Source organism: Acomys russatus, chromosome 22 (assembly GCF_903995435.1).
Source record: "Acomys russatus chromosome 22, mAcoRus1.1, whole genome shotgun sequence".
Taxonomy (NCBI): domain Eukaryota; kingdom Metazoa; phylum Chordata; class Mammalia; order Rodentia; family Muridae; genus Acomys; species Acomys russatus.
The window spans coordinates 10435252-10458804 of record NC_067158.1 but is presented as its reverse complement, the minus strand read 5'-3'; the positions used below and the strand labels follow the sequence as shown (position 1 = coordinate 10458804).

Sequence of the window (23553 nt, the reverse complement as noted above, 5' to 3'; positions counted from 1 at the left end):
GCTTTTAATCCCAGCACTTGGGGATGCAGAAGCAGGCTGATCTCTCTGTACAGTTCAAAGGCAGCTGGTTGATAATAGCAAGTTCCAGGCCAGCTATTTCCAAACACAAAAAGTAAACAAACCCCAAAATGAAACAAAACAAACAACAAAAGAGAAATAAGCTAGATGAGGCCCTTAGATCAGCACATGGATTTCATACAACTATCTACACCATCATGAACAGCCTTTGCTCACTAGAGCACCTACCAAAAACCACTAAGCACATCGGTAATGGGTGATTCCAGATCTGAAAAAAGCCTACCACGCCATGTATTCGGTCCTTGTTCTATGGGATACTACATGCTGGTGGGTCCCAGTGCTTTAAAAATGTGTGCATCTGTGAAATGGTGTGTCATGGCAGATGTGGAGACCAGAAGACAACCGTGGGTGTCAGCTCTTGCCTTCCACCTGGTTTTAGAGGTCTTTCTTGGTCACTAGTCTGCTTCGGATGATTTTGACTCTCTACAATCTCCTTGTGCACAGAGGTTCCAGTGGCTTGTTCCAGTGGCTTATACAAGGAGTCTTGTACCATAAACACTTTATTCACAGAGCCACCTCCCCAGCCCATAATGCTTTTTAGAATACTTGAAAGACATGACAGCAGCAAAAATTTATATATCAACACCAAGACTGCTGAGACCTCAGAGCTCCACAGCACTGTGCAGTGCACAGTTGGCCAAGAGACAGATCTTATGAAATTGCTTCCAAGAAGGTCCAAGAGGTGCTTTGTTTTCAATTTTTTAAAAATGTTTTCATTTTTATTTTTTTTGTTTTTCAAGATAGGGTTTCTCTGTGTAGCCTTGGCTGAGCCAGTCTGGCCACAAACTCACAGCAATCCACCTGCCTTTGCCTCCCCAGCGCTGGTATTAAAGGCATGCGCGATATATATATATATATTAAACACGGTTCCTCACACAGCCCAGGCTGGCCTCAAGCTGTACAGCTGAGGTTAACTGAACATCTCATTCTCCTGCCTGCACTGCCCAAGTCCCAGTGCATGCATGTACCATGCCTGGCTTCAAGAGGTTTATTAGAGATCAAAGCATGATACAAAATGACGCATGACAGTAACCACACTCTTATCAGCCAAGTGTCACTTGGCATTATGAAACTGTCCTGTAGGATAGCGCTGGGTCTTCAATTCCAAAGGAGCCTCCTGAAGGGCCTCCAATGCAGAATCTAAACAAGAGAATCACTCAGGACTGGCTCAGAACTCTCTGCTATTCTTACCCACTATCAGGGATAGATAGTGGGCAACAACTCTCCTAAGGACAAGGTGAATTTCCAAATTGATAAAGAGGGAAACAAATGCACAGGCTGTGCCTGAGGCCCCAGAGAAAGTGTCTAGAACTGTGGGGTAAAAAGAAGAGGTACAATGGCAGGGGCCCAACTGTAGGTTTCTCTCGTTACTTCTTCCTGCCGCCTCTCTCCTTGAGGGCCAAATGGATGACAGCACCACTAGCCATGTTGTAGTAAGCCAGGGAGTTGGAATCCTTGATGAAGATGCCCTGGAAGACAAAACAATGTCTTAGTATGCGGCACCTGTCTTTTCAACTATATCAACGTAGCCTGCTGTTAATATTCTAGACTTCACCAATATGGAAGCTTAAGGCAAAGTCAGGAGGGAGGTGAGTGGATTATGGAACTTTGGTTTCTTCTAAAACACTTTTTCCTTCCTTGCTTCCTTCCTTCTTTCCAAGTAAGGAACCTTTGCCAACATCTGATTCAGTTTTCAACTCTCCAAGACACCACTCGTGACCAACTCCAAGGAACAGTGACTTCTCGGGCCATAAGACCTTTAGTGATTACCTCATTCAATACCCTCATTTTAGAGAGGAGGAGCTGAGGGCCCACAACATCTGCAAGATTCCCCCTTTGCACTTACACATACAGCCAGCCAGCCTAAGCCCACATCACTGGGCTGGTCTCCACTAGCTCCAGGTACTGAGACAGTATTTTTTGACCTTGCATTAGCTGGCTGTCAGAATCCAGCACTATCACGTTCACCTGCCCTAGCATTCCAGCTCATCATTTTTAGGAAGGACTCACATGGACACACCCAGGTCTCTCTCTCTCTATCCTACTTTGTGACAGAGTGTTTCTGGGATGGCAGAGAAGTTGGAACCTAAAGGTAGGACTGGGGTTACCCTGGCTTACTTCATACTGTAGTTTCTGTTTCCCTGCAGGCATGCCTGTGGCTTCATGAATCTTCACTTTGATGACAGAGACCTGTGGGATTAAAGAAAGGTCATTCATCCTCTTGCTAAGACCAGCTGGAAAAAGATGACTTACCCCGTTGGCTCCCAAGTACCTATACCAATGGGAGGTGGTAACACATACCTGGTCTGTGAGCGGGAGAGTGAAGACCAGGCCCTGCCCATTCAGCTTCCATTCCGTCTTATCCTGCATGTTGGGTACCTGCACTTTGATGGATACTGGACCCTGCAAAATGGGGTGCTCGTTATGCCTGGAGAGCCTCCAGCCAACCAGGAACTGTGCTCTGCTATCCAGTGGACCCATGCAAACAATGGCTTCTGCCCCTCTAGCCCATTTACTACTGATGCCCTTGTGACACTACACAAGGCTTCACTTCTTTTTATTTTTTGTTTCTAGACAGGCTTAGGGGTTAGGGCTAACCCAGGGTAGTCTCAAACCTCCTACTCCGTGGGCCAGTTACTAGGGTAAAGAATGTGGTCTGGGGGGCTGGAGAGATGGCTCAAGAAGTTAAGAGCACTGCCTGCTCTTCCAAAGTTCAATCCCCAGCAACCACATGGTGGCTCACAACCATCTATAATGAGATCTGGTGCCCTTTTCTGGTATACAGGCAAAACACTGTGTACCTATGATAAATAAATAAAATCTTAAAAAAAAAAAAAAAGGAATGTGGTCTGGAGCCAGGCATGGTGGTGCACACCTTTAATCCCAGCACTTGGGAGGCAGAGGCAGGTGGATCTCTGTGAGTTTGAGGCCAGCCTGGTCCACAAAGTGAGTCTGGGACACCCAAGGCTACACAGAGAAACCCTGTCTTGAAAAAAACAAAAACAAAAACAAAACAAACCTAAAAGAATGTGGTCTGTGAAGTACTGGGTTCACAACTCAGCAGACAAGGCATCAAAGCTCAATGCTACTTGCCTGTGAAACTGGCTGCTGGAAACACTAAACAGAGAATAATCTGAACCTTTGGTAGGTGCTCAAGAAATAGGCACTAGTCTTAGGAAAAAACATTTTGTCAATTTTACGGGGCAACTCTAGTGGGAGCTGGGACTGTTTCTGTAGTCTCACTGAAGCCTAACAGCTTTCCTAGAGACCAGCAGTGCCAAGGTGATCCTTGTTCCAGAACACCAGCAGAATCCTACCCTAACAGGCAGCCCTCCCAGGGCTGGGGTGTGTGTGTGTGTGTGTGTGTGTGTGTGTGTGTGTGTGTGTGTGTTCTGAATTTAAGAGCTTCCTGCAGCTGGTTTAGTGGTCTTGTCACGTCACTCAGGTGATACTGTCTCAGCAGCTGCATTTCCACACTGGCTTCTAGAAGAGTCCACACTACCAGAACCACCACCACTAGCACCTTCTGTTCCCCCAGCTGTTGGCCTCACATTATTCACATACCTAGAAGCTTCTTATGGCTGACCTACATCCCAGAAGATAACAGCATGAAAGTGGAACATAGCTGGGGCCTGGGCAACACATGCTACTGCCAGATACTCCAGAGCAGCACAGGCAGCATTCTGGGTCACAGACCTTGTTCCTGCGCAGGAACTCTTCCTCAGGCATGAGGCTGTCCTCAGTCTTTAGTTTCTTGGATGGAGGCTCATCTTCCATAGGAGGTGGGGGGTGTACAGGAGGCATTGGAGCTGGGGCTGGTACTGGAGCCACAGGTGGAGCAGGCACAAAGGCTGCAAAGATATGGTATAGCTGCCCAATGAGGACAGAAGGTTGCAGAGGCCCAGGAAGCAGGACTAGGAAGATGCTGATAGGAGATTCTAGAGGCTTTGCTCCTTAGAAGTGTGAAGTGCCATGCCTTGATGAGTCTGGCACTCAGTACCTGGCAGGGTGCCTTGGGAGGCTTCCCAGATTAGGCAGCAGGGAACCAGAGGCAGAGCAGAGACAATAGTCATCTGTCAGGCTGACAGGCTGAGCCTGTCAAGGCCCTGACCACCAAATGTAGACATATTAGCTATGTCACCTCAGTCCCTTGTCTCCCCTAAGAACTGTGGCTCTCATTCCCAGTTTCAATTTCCTCTGGCATAGAGACCTAGTGGCAACAGTTGTCATTAACACCAGCCATGGCTCTGTGGACTGACCCAACAGATGGGAAAGCAACACTACAGACTCACCTGTTGGCACAATCATGGGAGGTGGGCGGGGTGCCATGATGGGAGGTGCTGCAGGAGGCATAGGTACCACGTTGATCCTGGGTGCATGGATGATGGGTGGCATGGGGGCAATCACTGAGCCTGGGGGCAGCCGGACCACAGATGCCATGGGTGGCCGAGGCATGACAGGTACAGCAGGTACAACAGTGGTACGAACTGGAGGTGGCATCTGAGGGTGGGAGGAGAACCCTAAGTCACAGGACACCAAGACTTGTTGGGGTGGTCTTTTTAAGGCTATGTAAAGATTGTCCTTGTATTATTCAAATGCTGATTTCTGTACCCAAAGAGTTGAGTAGAGGCCAGAGCTCAGTACTGTCATTTTTATGAAGTCCTGCCTCGGTATTTTGTAAACATTGTTCTCCATCACCTTCTGACTGGCTGAGTAAAGAGATAACAAGCCTCTATAGCTAAGCAGAAGAGAATAGGCAGGACTTAAGGCAGATAGTAAGTCTGGAAAAGACTCAGAGGAAGTCAGATGTATGAAATCAAGGAGAGGTAACAAGCTATACAAGCTAGTTGGGAACAAGAGTAAGTGAAGGCTAAAAGCTATTATAAATAAATTTGTAAGTCTCTGTGGCATTATTCAGAGCTGGGGCAGGCACAGAAAGTCCACACGATTTTAAAGGCTCAGCTTCAAGGGCACACCAACTGGCCACTCAGAACGGGGGTTAGACAACTTAGAGTCTGCTTAACAGAGACTGAAGTCTTACATAAGGCCCATGATAGAAACTTGCTGCTGAGAGTTCCACTTGGGGCTTGGTGGTTCAGATTCAACCAGCTCCTCATAGCAGACAGTACCATTAAAGAGGTTGACCTTGACCTGATCTCCCAGACACAGACCATCAGTTCTCAAAGACCCATTAAGCCCACAGCCCTTCGCCACTTCAAATCTGCTTCCCCCATTTGTGACTCAGCTCACTCCTGATCCGATTCTCCTCTGTAGTAAAAGACCAGGCTAGAAGTTTCCACTTTCAACTTGATCCTTTCTCTTTCAGCCCGACCCACTAGCCTTTAGGCTGTGCTCTAAAACAGTTGCCCTTCTCACACAGGACATCACACCCACCCACCCCCATACCCACCTCCCCACTACCCCCCTCCCCAAGGACCAAAATAAAAAAAACAATTGGTAACAGGATGGCTTCCAACTCACCGCAGGGGGTCGGGGCACTGATGTGATGGGGGGAGCTGAGCTGGGGATGTTGGTGGCTGAAGATGGAGGCGGTGGCTGCTGGGGAATTTCATTGGGCTTGCTAGGGCCAATCTTCTCCTTAGTGTCATCTTCTGGTACCAGGCCCTTGGCCTTATGGATGGCCTCAATCTGCTCCTGGAGTGTGATGTTGGCCTGGGCAGCTTGCTGGGTCCGGGCCATGCTGCCTGAATGGCCATCCCAAGTGACCTGCATAGGACAGCAAAGATACAGCTTGTCAGGACTCCTAGAGCACCTGGAGACAGAGGGCAAAGTAGGCCCTAGCAGTCACTAGACTTGCACCTTTTCCTCCGGCTTCTGGATCTCCTCTTCACCAATCTTCTTACCGATGGCTGTTTCCTCTACCCCAAAGATGTCAGTACGTCGCTCAGCCAACTGCTTTAAGCTGCTCTCAATATCCAAACCTGTACACAACAAAATGGAGTAAAGAAAGCTAAACCTGGTGCCCTTCTGAAAATTCAGTAGCTTTTGGGGATGTAGAGTGGAGGCTGGATTGACAGCACAGGCGTCAGCCCCAAATGTCACTCATCCTGTAAGTCTGGGGAGGGTTGCCAAAGTAGCATTAAGCCTAAAGACCTGGTGCTTGTCCAACTCCTATTAACAGGACCAAAGACACAGTCCCTAGCCCTTGGCAACCCCTCCTCTTGCTCTCTTTTTTAAAGGCAGGGACTCTCTATATAGTTCTGGCTGTCCTGGCATTCTTTATGTAGACTAGGCTGGCCTTGAACTCAGAGAACCACCTGCCTCTGCCTCCCGAGTGCTGCCCAGCCCTGTCCTGCCGCTTTACACTTGGCAGTAAGACCAGTGAGTGGCACTCAGAGAGAGAGAAATCAATCACAAGTCAAGAGAGCAAAGGAGTAAGGACCCCCAGCTACTGCCAGGTCTTGCTATAGGATATCAACAGGAATGGCACATCTGTCAGAGCCAGCCTTTGGAGGATTCCTCTACAGTGTCCTGGAAAATACACATTTCTTTTGCAGTATCATAGGCTGCATCTAACTCCCAAACTCTCACTGGCTTCAACCATTCGGTATCTGCATAAAGCAAGCTATGTATGGGCTGGAACTTCCATCTCACCTGGTGCATAAACCTCATCATCACTCTGTTTCTCTCGGATGGAGCGATCCCGCTGCTCCAGCCAGCGGGGGTCAAGAAGCCCAATGCGCATGTGTTCTTGCATTTTGCTGGCAGGAATCTTTTCCCCAGTGATGGGGGATACAAGATATTCATCAGGAGCAGGAGCTGGAGGAAGGGGCTTGGAAGCTAAGAAGAAACAGATGTTTAAGTGAGAGAGAATACTGGACGGTAGCCGAGGTTAACAAAGTGGTGTGTTCAGACATCATACTGAAAATATCCGTCAGTGCCAGCCTTACACCAGGGGCCCAAAACTGGAGATGACTCCATTGTGCTTCCCACCCTGAGGCCTGTAGCGTAAGGGCTACCTCAAGGCCTTCTAGAGCAGCCATCTGAAGAATACAGAAGACCATCCAGGACTTTCTTTAGCAGCACAAGGACTGGGAGGGAGGCCTTACCTTTGGGATCATAGTCCTTTCGCACAATGACTTGGTCTGGAGTTGGGGGCAGAGGCGGAGGCATGGGTGTTTCTGGGGGTGGAGGCACTTTCTGTCCTTCTTCTTCATCATCTGAACCCTGAAGAGCAATGCAGTGGCACAACTCAGGAGATGAAAGGCCACTTCCCCAAAGCTCAAGACTAAGGCAGCTCTTTGGCTGGCAAGGAGCCTTGGCCCCTGCCAGCCAGCATCCATGTGCTAAGCCTCCCGGGGTAGCTGAGGTCAGCCGGCAGCAGGCCAAGCTGCTTCCTCACAGTATGAATGGGAGCATCAGGGACCATGGTGTTAGCACTCCTCCAGGCATTTCCAGTGGCTGGCACCAGGCAGTCCCAAGAGGCCAAGGGCACTTAACATGCAGGGGAGGAATACAGGGGCCAAGTCAGCGCTTAATGGTAGCTGCTCCCAGAGCAATGCTGGGAGGGAGAGAAAAAGTCAATTCCCACAGACACTAGGGCCCTTTCTTCTCAAGCTGTACAGAAATTCTTTTGAGAGGGGAGAGCAGCTTGGCTCAGGGTCCTGTGCCTACATGAGGGCTGTGCTGGAAGGGGTTAGAAATGTCTGAAAGGATGTGTGGGCTACATTTAGACAAGCTTGGGAACTAGTGGTCTTTTAGGCCTAAGTGCTAGAAAGGCATCAAAGCACAGGGTGATATGGTTCCCTAGCAGGGCTGGTGGAGGGTTGGGACCAGGGACGCTGAGCCAAAGGGAATACCACAGACTACACAAGGCCAGCACGGCTTCCAGATCCTTCCTATGAACTGGTCTTTGTGTTGTGCTGCCTTATCTGGGGCTCCCACCCTTCTGAGTCCCATAAGGAGCAGAACTTTGGACTAGCAGAGCACCAGCCAACCTCCTGGCTAGAACCACCTGGCAATGTACCTCATCCATGTCCTGTACTTGAGTGTCCTGGTCCAGCTGGGAAGGAGTCTCCTCAGTCTTCTCCTGCTTCTCGTCTTCCTCATCAGACTCAACCTCCATCTCCACCTCCTCACTTTCCCCAAATTTCTCATAGCGCTCCTGAATGAGGATTCGGGCTCCCAGTTCCTCTGGTGTTGTTGGGGGTGGAAAATTCCCTAAAAGGAGTAACCCCAGGTCAAAAACACTGAGTTGAGTGTGCTAGAGTAAAACACCTTTGATTCCAACACTTGGAAGGCTGAGGCAACTGGATTTCCTGTGTGTTTGTAGCCACCTGGTTCTAGAGGAGCCAGGGCTACATAAAGACACTGTGATGGCTATTCTTGGTTGCCAACTTCACTACGTCTGGGATTAACTAAAAACCAAGCAGCTGGACCCATGAGGGATTTTGACTGGGTCATTGTAGGTGGGAAGACCTATCCTAAACCTGGGCCACACCTATTTATAAAAGAGCAAGGAAGAAGGGAGTGTTTGCTTTTTGCCTGCTTGCCTCTCATTTTGTAGTTTGCTTGGAAAGTTTGCTTATCCTGCTGCTGAGGCATTCTTTCCCAATGAGACTGAAGACCAGCTGAGACCCCAGCCACCTGGGAGGCTGGCCACTGTTGGACTAGCTAGATCATAGCCTGAAAGTCACTTAGTAGACCAGTCTGGCCTCGAACTCACAGCCTCTGCCTCCTGAGTGCTGAGATTAAAGGTGTGCGCCACCATGCCTGGCACTAAATCTCCGTTTTATACATCTAGATTCACTTGATCAGTTCTGTTCCTCTAGAAAACGCTGATTAATGTCAGCTGTCTCAAAAAAAGGAAAAAAGAAAAGGTGTTTCAGCGGGGCATAGTGGCGCACACTTTTAATCCCAGCACTTGGAAGGCAGAGGCAGGTGGATCACTGTTTGAGGCCAGCCTGGTCTACAAAAGCGAGTCCAGGACAGCCAAGGCTACACTGAGAAACTCTGTCTCAAAAAACAAAAATAAATAAATAATAAATAAAAATAAAAAAAGAAAAGGTGTTCCTTATCCTGCCTCTGAGCTCCCCAAAGGCTGTCTGATTTCATTATCTGCAAAGGACATCAGAGTCTAACACAGTAACCAGCTGTTGAATTACATTCAACTTGAGCAAATTAAGCCTTCTAGAACAGAGGGAACCTGATTCCAATGTCCCTTGGGAACGTCAGGCTTCCTGGCTCCCACCCGTAGGCACTTATCTTCCCAGTCCTACCTTGCTCATTGGGTTGAAAATCCACTGTTTCCACCACCACGAAATCATGCCAGTCAATCTGAGCATAGGCCACTCGCTCCTTTTCTTTCTCTTCTTCCTCCTTCTTCCTCTCACGTTCCTGAAACTTGGCCCATTCTACTCGGTAACATACCTATGGAGACAGGAAATAGCAAGGTTCCTCCAATGAGGCTTCAGGGCATGTTCTTCATATCACATGGGAAACTTTTACCAGAGGTGGCAAAGGGCTCTGTGCTCAAAGCAGCAAACTTTCTTGTAGTAAATGTGCATAAAAACCTAGTAACTCCACTGGTACTGAAAATCTTCTCAAGAGTTAGTGGCTACAAGTATCATAGGCCCTAGGACGGCCTTTATTTTTTGGGCTAGATGGTCATGTTGTTAAAGTGTTGAAAGTTCATATCATGATGAGTTCTTAGGAGAGAAACTTATTATGCCTGTGGTAGTTAATGTAGACTCATGCCGTGGACACACGACATGGTATGCTCCGTCCTAAAGGGGACCTTTATATCACCCCTTCCAAAGCTCAGAGAACATTTCTAGAAGGAGTAAGAAGAACATAAGAACCAGAAGATGGCGAGATGTGCAGCAAAAGGCATCTTCTGGGCATGATGACACCACTGCACTCATGAACTCATTACAGCTGTGGTTACCTCACACTACTGGACCCACCAGAGGTTCACCACAATGGAGGAGGGGCACCCCTCCATTAGCGACTACTGGCAATTAAGGATGGCTTAGGTAAGGGTGTCATTTTCTGGGGTAGTCTGATAAATTGGCCACACTCCAGTAAATGGCTCATCCCATGGTTGTATAAACAACTCATATAAACTCAGTATGTCATACAAAAAAGGTGACATAAATAGGAGAGGGATCTCGTTGAAAAGGTTCCTTTCAAGGAACCTGTTTCATTGGTTCCTGGTAATAGGAAATCTTGTGTTTACCTGGTCCAAAACTTCTCGAGGATTTTCAGCCTCTTTCTTGAGCTTCGTAAATAAGCCTTTGGGGGGAATCAAGATCTGAAAGAGAATTAGAGCAACTGTCAGTGTATCACAGTATAAGACAAAGAAAGACAGCCTTGTCGGGTCCATCACAGGACATAAAAGATGGATTCCTGCACTACCTGTGGGACGTCGGGCAAGTTATTTAATAACTAGACCTTGCATTTCCTTCACTACCACTTAAGAAAGCACTTTTTTGTTGTTGTTTTGTTTTCTTGAGACAGAGTTTCTCTGTGTAGCGCTTGCTATCCTGGACTCACTTTGCAGACCAGGCTGGTCTTGAACTCACAGCGATCCACCTGCCTCTGCCTCCCGAGTGCTGGGATTAATGGTGTGTGCCACTACGCCCGGCTAAGAAAGCACTTTTTGGAGAAAGCCATTTGCAGGATTCCCAGTATTCAAACCACTGGCAGGTTGCGGTTGCTTCCCTGATGCTGATGCGCTCCTATCGTTTTAAATATGTTATTCAGTTCTCCTCTGGGGTCCTGCTCTGGAACACAAGCTCCCTCTTCCCCTACTTCCCAGCATTTCAAGGCCCTGCTTTTTACTTAGAGTAGCTATCTCCATCCGACAGATACCTCACTGTATTCTCCTCCCCACTAAGAAACTCCAGGAATGCCAGGCATGGTGGCGCACACCTTTAATCCCAGCACTCGGGAGGCAGAGGCAGGTGGATCACTGTGAGTTCGAGGCCAGCCTGGCCTACAAAGGGAGTCCAGGACAGCCAAGGCTACACAGAGAAACCCTGTCTCGAAAAACAAAACAAACAAGCAAACAACAACAACAAAACAGATTCCTGTCTTCTTGTTACTAGAAGCCCAAATAATGTCCAATGTGCATCTACCAAGGAAAGAACACTGGAACACTGACTGCCTTTATTCTAACAGCATTCCAACTGTCTCCACGCACAAAGCAGCACATTTCCCCTTGCCCACCCTTGTACCTCTAACCCTACAATCAACCTCCCAGTACAGTTTTCTCCACTACCTTCAAGCTATGAGTCAATGCCAATATCCAAATTTACAAACAGAACTGTAACAAAGTGGAGCTATGAGAACTTCTAATTATGCAAACAGTTCACATTGAACCTAGACCATACTTAGATCTAATACAATGGGGCTAGAGATGGCACGAAGCTAAGAGCAGTGACTCTTCTTTAGAGGACTGGGTTCAATTCCCAGCACCCACATGGTGGCTTACAACCATCTGTAACTCTAGTTCCAGGGGTGCTGATGGCCTCGTCTCAGTTCCATGGCACCTGGCACACCTGGAGCCCATGAAATCATCTCTCTTAGCCTGTTTCTGCTTGTGAAAGTTAGGGAAACAAGCCGGGCATGGTGGTGCACACCTTAAATTCCAGCACTTGGGAGGCAGGGGCAGGTGGAATTCGAGGCCAGCCTGGTCTACAGAGTGAGTTTCCACGACAGAGAAACCTTGTCTCAGAAAAACAAACAACAAAATGTAACAATAAAAATCAAGATTTAGAGCCAGTGAGATGACTCTTCAGATGAAAGCACTTGCTGTGCAAGTCTGTTCTGAGTTTGATCCTCAGTGGAAGAAGAGAAGTGAAAGCTGTCTTCTGACCCCAAGTTTGTTCCACAGCAAGACACAAAAACCATGTACATTACACACACAGACAGACAGACACACACACACACACACTTTTTTCATATCAAGACTTTACATTAAGCTGGGATCCATACTTTCCCAGAGGTCCACAACAAGAGTCTTGCTGACAGACTGGTGACATAGTGCCCCACCCCCACCCAGCACCTTGGTGTACTGCTCCACCAGCTTTGTGAAGTAGTTGAAGAGGCTGTGCTGTGGGCGGAGGAAGTCAAACTGGTAGTTGCGCTGCTCTTTCTGCATCAGCTGGGTCAGAAACTGGCGCCCATTCCTGGCCACAAACTGAGCCGTCAGCTTCACTACGTCCAGGTCAAAAGCTGAGATGGAGGGGGGATCAGCGATGAACTCAAACTCAGGAGGGGGCTCCTTCGGTACTATGGTCTCTTGGATCACCTGGGCTTGGACCTAAGACAGAAAGCATAGAACAAGAACAGAGCAGGAGTAAGCTAACTCCGCAGCAGGATGGCCAGACTCCAATGCTTTATTAACTGTGAGCATCACTGAGCCTTGCTGAGAAGACTGGCATCAGCAGCATCTCATCCAACTGTGTCTCAACTCCCTAATCTGCTTCAAACGAGACAGTCTACACCTTCGCTCCTGTCCTGAAATCAAAGGCCTAAAGAGGCAAAAAAAAAAAAAAAAAGTATGTAGAAAATAGGCTGTAAAATCTGAGCTAAGAGGCTGGAAATACAATAAAGCCCATGTGCGTGCAGTGAATCCTGCCACATAAAGTACGTGGATGACTTCCCAGAGAACCAGGAAGTACAACAGGCACTGTGAAATGCTTGTTATAAGTGAGGAAACTAAGTAGCCTACGGCCCTATAAGCAGCAATTGTAATGCAAGGTCTTCAAACATGACTTCAACTTTTATTTCCCATGGCCAAACAAAAGGCTGCTTTTTCTACAAAAGCTGAGAAAGGTACAAAATGAAGGGACCAGGTCAGCTCTACACAGTTGACAAAATGCACTGGTCCTTTCTGCCTTCACCAACACTCTCGATTGTCCCTAGTGCTGCCTTCAACACTCCTAGGCCCCAGCAGCCCAAACAGCAGAGAAGGAACGGCACAATGCCACATCACCTCCTCCAGCTCAGCCAGGCCAATAGGTTCACACCCTACAACTAACCCTTGGGTCAATAAACCCTATCTGGACAAGCCTCAGCTGCTTCATCTGTCACACAGGTGTTCTGCTGGGCTCTTCATGATCAGAGCACGGAGCTTGACCAACCAGTGCTCAGGAAGTGCTCTGGCTCATCAGTGCTTCTAGAAGAGGAGGGTAACCTTACTTCTGTCACTGCTGGTTGTGACTGTGGACAGCAGAGCTGGCTATGCCCGCCCGCCCTGACTGTTCTTGCTTCCTCCCTAACCCACAAACAGGGGCTGGGCTCCAAACCTTCTGGGGCAGCTGTTGTTGCGCGGCTTGCTGCTGCTGCTGCATGACCTTGGGGATGGCAGCGGAGGGTTCCTGAGCCTTCCCCTCCTTAAACTCGCTGACCTTGTGGCGGTAGTAGGCATGGTAAGGGTCGTTGGGGTTTAAGAAATTAAACTTGGGGTTGTTGATCTCATTCTGCCGAATCCTAGCTTCAAATTCAGGCCCATTTCTGTAAATGAATAAATAAAATAAAATAAGGCACCAAAGACTGAACGCCATAACGTTTGTGGCTACTCACATCCAAACCTCCTTCTATTTCAACACTTGTGCCACCACCTACTCACCAAACAATCCATCCCTCAGGATAGCAGAGACGTTCCTTGAACATCCAGGAACCAGCAGTCAGTGCCATCTGCCAAAGCGGGCCTGGCTGCTTCCACCACAGTCATTTCTTGGCTCCTCTGCCACCTCTGTACTATCTACAATTAGCTGAGTGACTGTTTTTTTTTTTTTTTTAAAGAAATTTATTTATTATTTATACATATTCTGCTTGCATGTGTGCCTGCATGACAGAAGAGGGCACCAGATCTCATTGTAGATGGTTGTGAGCCACCGTATGGTTGCTGGGAATTGAACTCAGGACCTTTGGAAGAACAGTGCTCTTAACCCCTGAGCCATCTCTCCAGCTCCGAGTGACTGGTTTTTTCCATGTAATAAAACATTGTTTCTGCCTGAGAATATGGCACGATTGTAGAGTGTCTAATGTGCACAAAGCCCTGTATTTGGTTCTCAGCTCCACAAACCCCCCAAAACTCAAACAGCTATAACTGTTAATGCCCTGTCCAAATACTGCCTAAAGTAACTTTATTTATTACTGGGAGGCCCACAAAGGAAAAATTGCTCTGCAAGATCTATGAGGCTCTCCAAGATTGATATACTCTGTATGTATACAGAATAAAGCCATGGTGTCGAGGCTGAGTGGTTAAAGGTGCTTGCTGACAAGATGAACAACCTGAGTTTTATCTCCTGGTTTCACATAACCGACTCTCACAAGTTGTACTCTGATCCATGGGTATGTGTGCACACATCCATTGGGTACATACCCACACTAAAGAAATGCAATCCTCCAGGATAATAAAAAAGTGTTTGGGGAATCCTGATTTTTAGAGTCCCCATAGATAATAACAAGAGGTCATAGTTTTTGCTTTTGGTTTTTTGAGACAGTGTTTCCTGTGTCCAGGCTAAGCTAGCCTTGAACTTCTGATTTGCCTGCCTTTACTTTCCTAGTTCCAAGTATCATCCATATAGCATCTGTGTCAGCTAACAGGCACACAAGCCTTAAAAAGACTTGTTCACTAGCCGGGCATGGTGGCGCACACCTTTAATCCCAGCACTCGGGAGGCAGAGGCAGGCAGATCGCTATGAGTTCAAGGCCAGCCTGGTCTACAAAGTGAGTCCAGGACAGTCAAGGCTACACAGAGAAACCCTGTCTCGAAAAAACAAAACAAAACAAAAAGACTTGTTCACTACTTAGTCTCACATAGAGCAAGGTTCCAAGGAATTCCTTACTTTGATTTTCCCTATATATAATGTGGCTAACACCATTTTCCCTCTGTAACTTCAAATATTATTGAGGAGAATTACTTAAGTAGTATTTAAGAAGATGTTCAAGATTTTTTGAATACAGTGGCCTGCAAAGAAAGGAGGCAGTTACTACTATGTAGCCCACACTAGAGAGGGCCATCAGGAGATGCCCCTGGGACTTCCCCTGACTCTCATTCAAAGGCACTCCAAGAGGACTGACTTTCACATGAACTCTGGTGCCCCATATTTGGCCACGTCCCCTTGATGGGGAGGCCCGGTGGCACTCAGGGAGAAGGATAGCAGGCTAACAAGAAGAGACTTTATACCCTATGATCATATACAGGGGGAGGAGGTCCCCCTCAGTCACAGTCACAGGGGAGGGGAATAGGGTGAAAGTGGGAGGGAGGGAAGAATGGGAGGCTAGAAGAGATGGGATAACAACTGAGATGTAATATGAATAAATTAATAAATAAATGGTGAAAAAACAAAAACAACAACAACAACAACAAAAAAAAAAAAAAAAAAAAGAAAGAAAAGAAAGAAAGAAAGAAAGAAACCAAAGCACCCCAAAAACACCAAGCCATGGCTCCAGAGACTAGTGCCAGACAGGTCATTCTTCAGAATCTCATGAGCAGAAGACAAGATGCAGGCAACTTTATGGTTAAGATTGGCCACAACAATCTGTGACGTTCATGGCACAGATGGTGGAAGGCCTAGTCTCTAGCAAGGTCTGGTCACACCCTGTAGCATGGCTAGCACCATGAGGTCTCAATTTGACTGTGCATTAATCCAGCTAGAACCTCGTGCTTTGGAAAGCAGCATTTTCCTACCTCCCTACATAATGCACCACACACACAAGCAGGATGGATACAGATTTGGGTTCTGCCACATCAGGTCACCATGCCTGGAAAATACCCTCAGAGACTAATGACTTCTAGAAAAGGGGGTCTGGTTGTCTCTTGCAGTGCTGCCTCCTAAGCCACAGCCTCTACATCAGGGAACAATTAAAGAGATAATGAGAAGGCAAATGTTCTTATTCCAAGAAATTCCACTGCTCCAAGTTGGCTGTTAATTTTAGAACTAGATCCTCCAACACAAGGAACGATTTCTACAGAAAAGCCCAGCTCTGACTCAGCCCAGCTGGTGGGCTTTTTTAAAAAATTTATCGTCACATTATAGATGGCTAGGAATTGAACTCAGGACCTCTGGAAGAGCAGGTGGTGCTCTTAGCCACTGAGCCATCTCTCTAGCCCGTGGAGGGGCTTTTTGAAGGTAATTTTCAATTTAGTTTTTTGACAGGAAAAATGCAAAAATGAGAAGACTAATCTACAGAGAAAAAAGTTCCTTTTAGTCAGTCAGACTTGGCTGCAGATACCCACCATCTGGTCCTGAGTCTATGGCCTAGCAGAGAGACCTGAATACGAGCTCTTTCCCAGAGCAAGATCTTGACTGGTCCCTTCATTGTGAAGCATACAAAAGCAAGTTTTGATTTTATTTACAATTTGGCTATGTGTGTGTATGTGCGTGTGCACAAATGCTCACATGGAAACCAGAAGTCAATACTGGGTAGGCCTCCTCTATTATTTTCAACCTTTTTGAGATAGGGTCTTGCACTGAGCATCGAGCTCACCATTACCTTAGGCAGGCTGGCCAGCCAGTGAGCTGCAAGGATTTGCCTATCTTTACTCAACAGGGCTGGAGTTAACAATCGCCCCCAACACACACACACCATGCTTTTATGTGGATGCTAGAGATCCAAATTCAGGTCCTAATGCCTGTGTAGCAAGTACTACCCACTGAGCCATCTCAAGTTCAGGTTTTATTTTTTATTTTTTTATTTTTTCAAATATTTATTTGTTATGTACACAGTATGATAAGATCACATTATAGATGGTTGTGAGCCACCATGTGGTTGCTGGGAATTGAACTCAGGAACTCTGGAAGAGCAGTCAGTGCTCTTAACCACTTAGCCATCTCTCCAGCCCCAAGTTCAGGTTTTAGAATGCCTACAAAATGATAGCCATGGTCAAAACTCATCTAGAAACACTGTGGGGTTACTAGAGATGGATTTCATATTCTGTAGTGAGACATACACTCACTCCATCAATAAGTTATACAACCAACACACTTATTTATTTCTATGTATTTTTAAGACAAGGTCTTGGCCTTACTTGACCTAAAACTCACATTATAGACCAGACTGGCCTTGAACTCACAGAGATACACCTGCCTCTGTCTCACATATTTTATGAGACTTGAAAGAATGCCATGACTGGCTCTAATCCACTTTGTTTTCCTTTTCTAGAACAATAACAACTTTACTCTGTCTGTGTGTGTATATAGGTATTCAAATTCTTTGGTTGAGCTGCTTGACATAGATGCTGAAAGCCAAACTCAAGTCCTCTGAAGGAGCAGAAAGTGGTGGTAGTATTAACTTGTACTAAGTCATTTCTCCAGCTCCCATTTCCCTTTTTTGAAATAGAGCTCACTGTGTAGCCAAGCTAGTCTCTACCTTTCAGTGTTCCTTTCTAGCGGTGAGATTACCGGTGTGTATCAGTATGTCCACTAATGAGTATTCAATTTTTAGAGAACTTGGTTAGTTCTGGTTTTTTGTCTGTGGCAGTAGAGGATGACACAATTATCAAAAGGCTACCTGGGAAACTGCTTAAGATGTTTCTAAGCACAGTTGTGTGCACATATGCCTGTGGAGGCCAGAGGCTCCACAGTTGTCTTCCTCAATCATTCCCCACTGCATACATTTATCTACGTATGTAATTTAGATAGAGTCTATGCATCCCTGGCTGGCCTGAACCTCTGAGACTGACCTGCCCCCGCGTCAATACCCTGGCTCCACCTTAGTTTTAAGGAAAAGGACAAAGGCCTCTCACTGAATCTAACACACACCCATTTGCTAGAGCACCTGGCCAGTGAGCTCTGAAGATCTACCTATCTGTCTCTAGCCTCAGTTCCGAGTTACCAGATGTTGGCTAACGCTGACTCATGCTTTCACATGGGGGCGGAGAATCCAGACTTAGGCTCTCATACTTTTGTGACAGGTGTTTTACTGAACTGAGCCGCCTCCCCAGCCCCTAGAATCTTTTTTCTTAATGCTCTCTTAGCCATTAATGTTTCACATAGAATTTTCTTCTAGGGAAGCATCTAAGAGGAAAGACAATGTTCAGACTCCTCTTACAGCTTCGCTGACCAGTAGAAACAACCTGAGAAGAAAACACATAGCCTTAAGACCCCGCATCCTCTCCATGGAAGGCATGGTGAAGTACTGTAGGAAATGTTTACAACTTAGCATGCAAAGAAAATCAAGACATGATAGCACTTCTGTTGGTACTGCCATATCTAAAGAAGGATGCCAAGGCCAGAAGGCAGCAGGAAGGGTGACAACAGCCGGGGGAAACTGTCCTGACAGTAAGAGCTCACTTATTCCTTATGCAACATCCTTTCCCCAATTGTCAACATCACAGGACAAAGGGGAAGGCGTTAGGGTTGCTATGAAACATAAGCCCATTCACACGACTCAATGTTCTATCTCAAGGCAGCTTTTAAGTGAAGATCAAGTTAATTAAAGCCCTTAAAGAGATATGAACTCTCATGGAGTGGACACGATAGCAGTCAGAATCTCTTTTGATGCTTCACTTTATTAAGAAGTTGGGAAAGAGGGGCATGCCTCATGAAAGCCTTCACTTACCAGGAAAGTGGGATAGAGGTAAGGACATCCTAAGGTGAGAGAAATATAGGAGATAGGGAAATAGATCAACTCAGAAGGTCCTAGAAACCTACAAGAAGAACACTATGATGGGCAGATCTGGGCCCAGGGGTTCTGCTCAATCTATGGCACCAACCAAGGACAATATGTGCAGTCATCATCAAACCCCTACCCAGATCTAGCCAAGGGACTGGACATTCTTCAAAGTTAAGTGGAGACTGGGGACTGACTTTTACATGAACTCTGGTGCCCCATATTTGGCCATGTCCCCCTTGATGGGGAGGCCCAATGGCACTCAGAGGAAGGATAGCAGACTACCAAGAAGAAACCTGATACCCTAGCATCATATTCAAGGGGAGAAGGTCCCCCTCAGTCACAGTCATAGGGAAGGGGAATGAGGTGAAAGTGGGAGGGAGGGAGGAATGGGAGGATGCACGGGATGGGATAGCAATTGAGATGTAATATGAATTATTTTATTTTTCAATTAAAAAAAAAAAGTTGGGAAAGAAACATCTACTAAATGAAACAAGCTGGTAGGGTTGCTGCCTCAGGGGAGTGACTGTCAAAGTGTGGGTCCTGGACAGCACATGCTCCTGGACGCTATTCAGGGCCAAGGAGCACTGCCATGTAAGAAGCAGTCTAGTTCCAGAAAAGCCAGAAGTTGAGACTGATTGAGAAATTGTCTCATTTTTAAAAGTGTGGCAATAGGATTAAAAAAAAAAAAAAAAAAAAAAAAAAAAGATTCTAAGGACAAACAAAACAACTGCAGCTGGATATAGCTGCTGGTTGCCAAAAGGATAGTCTATAAACACCCTGAGCCAGGGGGTGTGTTGACTTTTGGAGTCAGGAAGATTCATCTAAAGATTTAGGAGTATATGGACCCTGACCAATTCTCACGCTGCCTGGGAAGATCGCTAACTGAGTGTGGCTCAGGCCTACCAGCTGTTCGCGTCTGTAAACGACCACGTGAGGCTCTATGGAGAGGAGTCCTTCTACAACATCAACTCTGCCTTTTTTTTTTTAAAGATTTATTTTTTTATTCTGTATACAGTGCTCTACCTGCATGTACACCTGCAGGCCCGAAGAGGGCAGCAGATCACATTATAGATGGTTGTGAGCCACCATGTGGGTGCTGGGAACTGAACTCAGGGCCTCTGGAAGAGCAGATAGTGCTCTTAACCTCTGAGCCATCTCTCCAGTCCCCAACTCTGCTTTTTATTTCCTTAGGCTGGCAGCTCAAACACAGAGCACACATACATTAGTTACAAAGAAGCTGCCAGGAAATTTCCTCAGGCTTGCTTTGGAAGCAGAAACTTTGGTGACTGACTATACAGAAGGTATGGCTCTCACTGTAGTTACTACTGTGGTATTTCAAAGACAACAGTCTTGGCTATTGCCCACCTCACTGCCCTACTGTGGTTTTGGAAGAACTAATAAGCCACGGCCAGAGCCTCTAAAAAAAACCCATGCTGCCCTTGTGCTGACTCAAAAGCCCAGTTTTCCCTGACCCACTGTGAAGAAGCAGCTGTTACCTGGCCACAAAGCTGGCAGTCTTGTCAACGATATTCCTGACCTCTGGAGGAGGGTAAATAATCCCAACCACTGGCTTGGAAGGGGTGGAATCTTCCTTTGTTGATGCTTCTTCTTCATTTGGCTGTGAAAACAGAAAAAGGAAGTAAAGTCTTCGAGTACCTGGTTTGAGTAGGATATCATAACCCACACCAGCCCTCAGCACTTCTCCAGGACACCACTAACGTCTGTGTCCTGCAGACGTCCTCAGGTTAGGATCTGAGGAAGCAGTTAAAAACAGAAGAAAACAGTTGTCTTAACTGTCCAGTATTTCTATGACCATTCCTAAGAACTAGGGAAAGAATAGCTTCCATGGCTCCCCTCTAAACAGACTGTCTGGTGGAATCAGATCTGCACTTTTTATTTATTAAAGAGCTAGGGTTCAAACTCAAAGCCTTACATATGCTAAGCAAGGCACTGAACTACATCCTTAGTCTCCAAATCTGCATTTTTACCAAATATCCATGTGATTCAGATTCAGGGACGTTGACTACAATCTAAGAAATATTCCAGAATCCAAAAGGACTCTTTAGCCCTGAACCTAGTATTATTGTGTCTCACACAGAATACTTGCTGACTGCCTGGTAAGAAAGAAAGCCAGAGCGTAGCTCAGTGGTTTCAAGTGGTTAGTGAGCATGAGGTCCAGGGTTCTATCCTCAGCACAAATAAAAATAAAGAGAGAATTAAAAAAGCCCAGCTGATAACTCATTCTGCCTTAACTGTCCATTTTCTACACATCCTTTCCACAAACACAGCCACTGTTAGTGCAGTTTTGTGGAGCTTCAGCGTAACTCAACACCAGCAGTTTCTCCCTCAATTAAGAGTTGGGCTCTCATCTTAGGAAAATAAGGTTTCTCTCGGCCTTCATGTTCCTGTGGCCTTCCTCCTGTTCTTCCTGGCAGCTGAACTACCTGAGTTGCTATTTCATCTCCTACTTGGTGTTCATTCCTTTCAAGTATTCTTAGCCAAGTAAAAAAACAATGCCGTCAACTCCAGCTCAGGGTGCCTTCTAGCTTCTGTACTGTACCTCCTACCTCCTATCACTGCAAACCAAACAACCACCAGCCTCTAAACCAGTGGTTCTCCACCTGTGGGTTGTGACCCCATTGGGATCAAATGACCCTTTCAGAGTTTGCCTAACACCATCCTACACATGGGATATTTGCGTTATGATTTATAACAGTAACAAAACTATAGCGATGAAGTAGCAACAAAAACAATTTTATGGCTGGAGGTCACCACAACATCAGGACCTCTTCCCAGTGTTCACTGTCCTCAATCAGACCCCTTCGAAAACTGTGTCCTACACTTCCTTTCCCTACTTTAGGCTGAAATATCCTGCCTAAATCAATCTCCCAATTAACTCTTGAATGCCACCAACCTTTAAAACCAACAGACTACAGGGCACTTTCATCTCTAACCTATGAATGGCTTTCTGGTCACATAAGCCAGAAAGAACTCAGGCCTCATCAGTTTCCTTAACAAACACAGTTTCATCAAATGCAAAGCACACCCCAGCCACTTTAACTATAATTCTTCAGATCCTGATGACAGCCTGGAGTAAGCGTTCTTTTTTTTTTTTTTTTTTTTTTTTTTTTTTTTTTTTTTTTTTTTGATTTTTCGAGAGAGCCTTGGCTGTCCTAGACTCACTTTGTAGACCAGGCTGGCCTCAAACTCACAGCAATCTGCCTGCCTCTGCTTCCTGAGTGCTGGGATTAAAGGCATGTGCCACCATGCCCAGCTTGAGTAAGCATTCTTATCTCTGAACTACAAACAAAATAGAGGAAGGACAACCTTGTGCCTGGCTCCATGGGCAGAATCGGGATTCTAGGGCATTACTTAGGCTGGGAAGCCTGTGCCACCAGCTGGTCTGGGACAAGCACCTGCCCATCCCTCTTGCCCCAATCTAGATCAGACTCCCAGTGTCTTTAGAATACCATATTGTTTCTCGTTTCCCTCTCTTCACATCACTATAAGCCTGAGTTTTTGAAACACAAATGAAACTATCCAACTGCAAATGTCTCCCACTGCACTTCTTCAAGTACCTTTGACCACCTGATTCCTTCCTTGATGGTTTTGTAATTATTTGGTATCACTTTAGTCTGTTTTCCCCCAGTGTCAAGGAAAATACTGAGAACACACAGGCACACAAATACATAAATGTTTGGAGAAAAGGTATGGGCCTCATCTGTCATGTTTGGGATTGTATTCTGAACCCAGAGTGGTAAGTATATAGTATGTGCCTGATAAATGTTGAGTAAATAATTTTTTTTCTCCACCATTCTTCATTCTCCATCTTCATCGCCATTTATTCTTCTAAAATAGCAGCTCACCTCTCATTCCTGTGGACTTCCCTTGCATTTATTTCCCCCACTATTCTAGCAAGCAATGGTGATTAAAACTATGGCTTATTTGTACTCAATTGCACTGCAAATTATATACATTCAACTCACGAGCCTCCTGTCTCAAAACTCACAAACGCTGGAATTACTGATGCGTGTCACATGCCCTGCCTTAAGAACTGTAAACCTGACACTTTATCATTTTCACTGCCACAGAAAATAAACATTCAGTGAAAATGTGTAGACATCTACCTTTTCACTACTCCGGGCTCTCTCCTAAGTCAGGGGTTATGCCTCATTCTGTGACGATGAAGACTTTCCCTAAGCCTTCTCTGGTTAGGGAAAGCACATCATTGGTGGTTTTTTGCTATTTTGTTTTTTTGTTTTCTGTTTTTTAATCCAAGAAAACATAGTGCAGGCTAGAAAATTAGAGACTACTGAACAAAGGCTGAGCGACTGGTAGGCCTAGCTGCGACAGTGAACAGGCTGTCCCTGATGCTTCCCGCACTTTAACGGAACACACTGGGATTTCGTCAAAATACACTTTCCTACTTAGGTTTAGGATGGAGGCTTCACGATTCTAATAAGCCCTCGGGTAAAGCCGAGGCTGCAAGTCCCCAGGCTAGTTCGAGAAATCCAGTTCAAGCGAGCTTTTGGGGAGGGGGGGGGGGGGGAGGGAAGGGGAAAAACACCAAAAGGCAAGGCAGCGCGCTGACTCCTGGGACTTGCAGTCTCTCCAACTCCATCAGCGAGGCTGGAGCTCCCAGCAGGAGCGCCATAGGGCTCGCGCGGGAGGGGAGGGACGAGGCCTGTATCAGGGTTGCAGGCTGGGGAGCACGGGGCGCAGTACCTGTTTGGGTTCGGTGGCTACTGGCGGCGGCGGCGGCACCGCCTGCACGGGTCCGGCCGGCATGACTGCGACGCTCAGGGTTGCCAGCCCGCCTCGGTGGCGACAGCCGGTGTGGCGGCAAGGTTAAGCTCCGCACAAGGAGAGTCCAACGCAATG

At 46.6% G+C, this 23553-nt stretch overlaps 1 protein-coding gene across 1 annotated transcript; it reads right to left on the bottom strand.

Moving 5' to 3' along the window:
* Positions 1 to 922: 922 nt before the first annotated feature.
* On the bottom strand, positions 923 to 23545 carry Sf3a1 (splicing factor 3a subunit 1). Its single transcript, XM_051165182.1, has 16 exons — positions 23398 to 23545; positions 20169 to 20290; positions 13353 to 13560; positions 12107 to 12364; positions 10277 to 10351; positions 9318 to 9468; positions 8066 to 8259; positions 7149 to 7266; positions 6694 to 6879; positions 5899 to 6020; positions 5560 to 5805; positions 4371 to 4578; positions 3775 to 3929; positions 2380 to 2481; positions 2197 to 2268; positions 923 to 1547 (listed from the first exon to the last, which is right to left on the bottom strand). The coding sequence occupies exons 1-16, from the start codon at positions 23458 to 23460 to the stop codon at positions 1446 to 1448; spliced, it is 2382 nt and encodes a 793-aa protein (XP_051021139.1). The 5' UTR covers positions 23461 to 23545; the 3' UTR covers positions 923 to 1445.
* Between the last annotated feature and the right edge of the window lie 8 nt (positions 23546 to 23553).